Source organism: Hydractinia symbiolongicarpus, chromosome 12 (assembly GCF_029227915.1).
Source record: "Hydractinia symbiolongicarpus strain clone_291-10 chromosome 12, HSymV2.1, whole genome shotgun sequence".
Taxonomy (NCBI): domain Eukaryota; kingdom Metazoa; phylum Cnidaria; class Hydrozoa; order Anthoathecata; family Hydractiniidae; genus Hydractinia; species Hydractinia symbiolongicarpus.
In genome coordinates, this window is record NC_079886.1 from 5,044,747 (window position 1) to 5,049,955 (window position 5,209).

At 32.3% G+C, this 5,209-nt stretch overlaps 1 protein-coding gene across 1 annotated transcript; it reads left to right on the forward strand.

The window, feature by feature from the left end:
• The first annotated feature begins 502 nt into the window (after positions 1-502).
• Positions 503-3,231, forward strand: LOC130622382 (uncharacterized). The gene is made up of 4 exons (XM_057437837.1): positions 503-1,513; positions 1,616-2,201; positions 2,465-2,812; positions 3,218-3,231. The coding sequence occupies exons 1-4, from the start codon at positions 503-505 to the stop codon at positions 3,229-3,231; spliced, it is 1,959 nt and encodes a 652-aa protein (XP_057293820.1).
• The last annotated feature ends 1,978 nt before the right edge of the window (positions 3,232-5,209 follow it).

Consider the following 5,209-nt stretch of genomic DNA (forward strand, 5'->3'; position numbering starts at 1 on the left):
TATTTTTGTAAACAACGAAATGATTAAAGAGCTCAACTTGTGGAAAGATGGTCTACACTTAAATCATAATGGGAAAGTATTTTTGGCCAATAATTTTTTGAATTATTTAAATAATTTTTTATATGTAAACACGGTTTCTTGGGGTGTTCCGTAACTTTAAGTGATGTCTCAAATAAGGAGCAAGATGGTTTTTCTAACGAATGTGATTTAGAAAATGCTAAACATTTGCGGCTTAAGCATCCGAATAATCCTTTGCTTTGCTATTTAAACTTAAATAGCTTAAGGAACAAGATAGTAGATGTTTGCGAAGTTGTAACAAAAATATCACCAGATTACTTTGTTTTGGCAGAAAATAAATTAAACCTTGAATTTCCGTCTGCTCAATTTGATATTGAAAATTATGAAATACGAAACAGAAGGGACAGGGATAAAAATGGAGGGGGGACTTATTGAATACGTCAAAAAAGGGCTGATTTGTAAGCAATTATCGAACCTTGAGCCAATGAAAAATGAAGTTATTTGTTCTGAGATTACAGTGAGAAATAAAAAATGGGCCATTTTTAGTGTATATAGACCACCAGAATCTTCTAACTTAAGTAACTTTTTTATTGAGATAGTACGCTCACTTGATTTGGCTCTCAAAACTTATGATAATGTTGTAGTCATGGGCGATATAAATATTGATTGTGATGACTCAAGTTCGACAGGTTTTGACATTTTTACAACTTTTTGCGAAACCTACAATTTAAAAAATTTAATAAAACAAAAAACATGTTTCACAAATACTCGTGCATCACGAATAGATGTGTTTTTAACAAATAAACATGCATGTTTCCATAATTCTAAATCTTTTGAAACTGGACTTAGTGACCACCAACATATGATTTCTACTTTTATGAAGACTTTTTTAGTACGTTTAAAATCGAAAGAGATATCGTATAGGTGTTTTAAAAAATTTGATGAGCAAGTTTTTCTTGAAGAAGTGAGGAGCACAGATTTTTGTTGTGATAACATAGATCCAAATGAAAGTTATGAGAACCTTGTACTGAAAGTTCGAAATATAATTGTTAAACATGCACCTATAAAAATTAAATTAGTTCGGGGTAACAAAGCCCCGTTTATGAATAAAAAATTACGAAAAGCAATTTACACAAGATCTCGTCTTAAAAACAATTTTAACAAAAATCGAACAGATGAAAATAGGGCAAAATATAAAAAACAAAGAAATAAGTGTGTTAGTATGAGACGACAGGCGATTAAAGAGCATTTTAATACTGTTATGGAGGGTGGCATTATTCAAAATAAGATATTTTGGAGAACTGTTAAACCTTTCCTTACTAACAAATCAGGTAAGAGCTCTAATGAAATTATGATTGTTCACAATGATATTATAGTAACGAATAAAAATGAATTAGCGGAAATTTTCAATGAAGAGTACATACATATAGTTGAAAAATATAGTGGAGTTAAACCAGTGTCGCTACGAAATTATCAATCTGAAAATAGAAATGAAGTTATCCTAAAGATTCTGGAAACAAATAAAAATCACCCTAGTATTCTTGAAATTAAAAATTCACTAATTGATCAAAATAATGAAATGTTGTTTAACTTTAAGGAAGTCTCGGAAAATAAAGTCTCTAAACTTTTCGGGGATCTAAAAGTAGGTGTGGCATCTGGAGAGGACAAGATAACGGCTAAAATGGTGAAGTTAGCAAAACCTTATTTGATAAAACTCTTAACAAATGCCATTAACAACAGTATTTGTCTCTCTGTTTTTCCGAGGAGAGCCAAACGCGCTACTGTATCCCCTATTGATAAAGGTGGGAAAGATAAATTATGTGTAAACAACTATAGACCAGTCAGCATTTTAAATATATTTTCAAAATTTTATGAGAGAATAATTAAATCTCAAATTGTTGGTTATATTGATAATAAACTTTCAGAATTTTTATCAGCCTATAGGGAATCATATGGCACACAACATGTACTTATAAGATTATTGGAAGAATGGAAACAAAAATTAGATAAATATTACGTAGTTGGTGCAGTTTTAATGGATCTATCTAAAGCTTTTCATTGCGTGCCTCATGATTTACTTATTGCTAAATTAAATGCCTATGGCTTTAGCCAGGATGCCCTACTTCTAATTTTATCGTACCTTTCTGACAGAGAGCAATCTACCCGCATAAATAATCAGCATAGTCTTTTCCAATTAATTCTGTCTGGAGTACCCCAAGGATCAATTTTAGGACCTATTTTATTTAACATTTTTATTAATGACTTTATTTATTTTATTAAAAAAGCCAGTGTACACAATTATGCTGATGACAATTCCCTTTCTGCTTTCTCAAACTCAATTTCAAACTTAATTAAACTTTTGGAATGTGAATCTAATATAGCATTAGTGTGGTTGAAAAATAACAAAATGATGGCTAATCCAAATAATACAATTTAATTAAAACAGAAAGCGAAGTTAATTTACTAGGAGTGACCATTGATAATGGCTTGAATTTCGACTCTCACATTTCTAAACTTATCAAAACATCATCAGCACAATTGAATGCACTGTTTAGACTTAGCACGTTTTTATCTCACAAAGCCAAATTAGCGCTGGTACAAAGTTTTATTTACTCTAACTTTAATTATTGCCCTTTAGTATGGAATTTCTCTTCATATAAATCTTTGTTGAAGATTGAACAAATTAGGAAGAGAGCTTTGCGTTTCTTGTTAAATGATAATGATAGTACTTACGACGAACTTCTTTTGAAAGCAGGAAAATACCAAATGGGCGTCTATAAACTTAAAACATTATGTACAGAAATATATTAGACTTTGCACGAACTCAATCCGACATACATTAAAGATATCTTTAAATTTCATGGGAGTGGTAGACCAGTGAGATCACAAAATGTTAATAATTTAACAGTCCCAAATATAGATACCGTTAGTTTTGGAACAAAAAGTCTCTCTTCCCTGGGGCCAAAAATATGGAATAAATTACCCAATCACTTGAAATCCTCAGAGTCTCTTAGTACTTTTGAAAATGCGATCAAAAGTTGGAATGGAAGTAAATGTTTTTGTGAGGTATGTGAATTGTCCCAAACACGCTTTTAGTTAAATTTTTTTTTTTTTTTTTGTATATATAAAAATTTAAAAATATTTTCTCTCATTCAATTAATATTATTTAATATTATTTCTATTTGCACTTTAATTTCAGTCGGTTTTGATTAGCACTACTTTTTAGAGCTATGCATATAATTTTTCTTTTTACGAAACTTGTATATAATGTACCGACTATAAATAAATTTACAAACAAACAAACGTTCCAACATGTATTTAGCGATATGTTTCTGATATTACTGGGTTGCATTGCTTTTAACTGTGAAACGATTGACTGTGGCACTTAATTGAACTGATTTCAGATTTTGACCTTATAAATGTCATCAATGAGACACCTGGACTCCAAGGTATAACGTTCTTCTTAATTTGAAATGATTGCTGAAACTCAGCATATACACTGGGCGCTGTGGTAGGGCTCTATTTAAAAATTTAGATAAGTAAGTCATTTTGTGCTGTGGGACTAATCCTAGCAGTTAGCACGCGCTAAAGAAATAGAGACAGTTTCAGAAGCTACATTTCATTGACTTTCTAACGGTATCAGTCCGTTTGAGTTACAAGGGTTGCGTCACATTTTGGTACCAACATGTATTTAGCGATATGTTTCTGATATTACTAGGTTGCATCGCTATTAACAGTAAAACGATTGACTGTGGGAATTAATTAAGCTGATTATAGACTTTGATCTTATAAATGTCATCAGTGAGACAATTGGACTCCAAGAAATAACATTCTACTTAATTTGACATGATTGCTGAAATTCAACGATTACACTGGGCGCTGTGATAGCGCTTCATTTGAAAATTTAGATAAATAAGTCATTTTTTGATGTGGGACCAATCTTAGCCGGTAGAGCGCGCTGAAGAAATAGAGAAAGTTTGAAAAGCTACATTTACCTTCTTACGGTATCAGTCCGTTTGAGTTACAACGATTGCGTCACATATTCGTTCCAACATGTATTTAGCGATTTGTTTCTGATATTACTGGGTTGCATTGCTTTTTACTGTGAAACGATTGACTGTGGCACTTAATTGAACTGATTTTAGATTTTGACCTTATAAATGTCATGAATGAGACACCTGGACTCCAAGGTATAACGTTCTTCTTAATTTGAAATGATTGCTGAAACTCAACATATACACTGGGCGCTGTGGTAGGGCTCTATTTAAAAATTTAGATAAGTAAGTCATTTTGTGCTGTGGGACTAATCCTAGCAGTTAGCACGCGCTGAAGAAATAGAGACAGTTTCAGAAACTACATTTCATTGACTTTCTAACGGTATCAGTCCGTTTGAGTTACAACGGTTGCTTCACATTTTGGTACCAACATGTATTTAGCGATATGTTTCTGATATTACTAGGTTGCATCGCTATTGACAGTAAAACGATTGACAGTGGGACTTAATTAAGCTGATTATAGACTTTGACCTTATAAATGTGATCAATGAGACAATTGGACTCCAAGAAATAACATTCTACTTAATTTGACACGATTGCTAAAATTCAGCGATTACACTGGGCGCTGTGATAGCGCTTCATGTAAAAATTTAGATAAATAAGTCATTTTTTACTGTGGGACCAATCCTAGCCGTTTGCGCGCGCTGAAGAAAAAAAGACATTTTCAAAAACTAAATTTCATTGACTTTCTAGCGGTATCAATTCGTTTGAGTTACAACTGTTGCGTCACATATTCGTACCAACATGTATTTAGCGATATATTTCCGATATTACTAGGTTGCATCGCTATTAACAGTAAAAAGTTTGACTGTGGGACTTAATTGAACTGTTTTTAGACGTTGACCTTATAAATGTCATCAATAAGACAATTGGACTCTAAGAAATAACATTCTTCTTAATTTAACCTGATTGCTGGATCCAGCAATTGCACTGGGCGCTGTGGTAGCTCTTCATTTAAAAAGTTAGATAAATAAGTCATTTTTTACTGTGGGACCAATCCTAGCCGTTTGCGCGCGCTGAAGAAAAAAAGACATTTTCAAAAACTACATTTCATTGGCTTTCTAGCGGTATCAATCCGTTTGAGTTACAACTGTTGCGTCACATATTCGTACCAACATGTATTTAGCGATATTTCT

What these genes read in the sequence shown, in the direction of transcription:
- LOC130622382 (XM_057437837.1), top strand. Translation starts at nt 503, where the DNA reads ATGAAAAATGAAGTTATTTGTTCTGAGATTACAGTGAGAAATAAAAAA. An exon ending in AATCTGAAAATAGAAATGAA is followed by an intron (nt 1,514 to 1,615) that starts GTTATCCTAAAG and finishes TTTAACTTTAAG; the next exon opens with GAAGTCTCGGAAAATAAAGT. An exon ending in CCGCATAAATAATCAGCATA is followed by an intron (nt 2,202 to 2,464) that starts GTCTTTTCCAAT and finishes TAATTAAAACAG; the next exon opens with AAAGCGAAGTTAATTTACTA.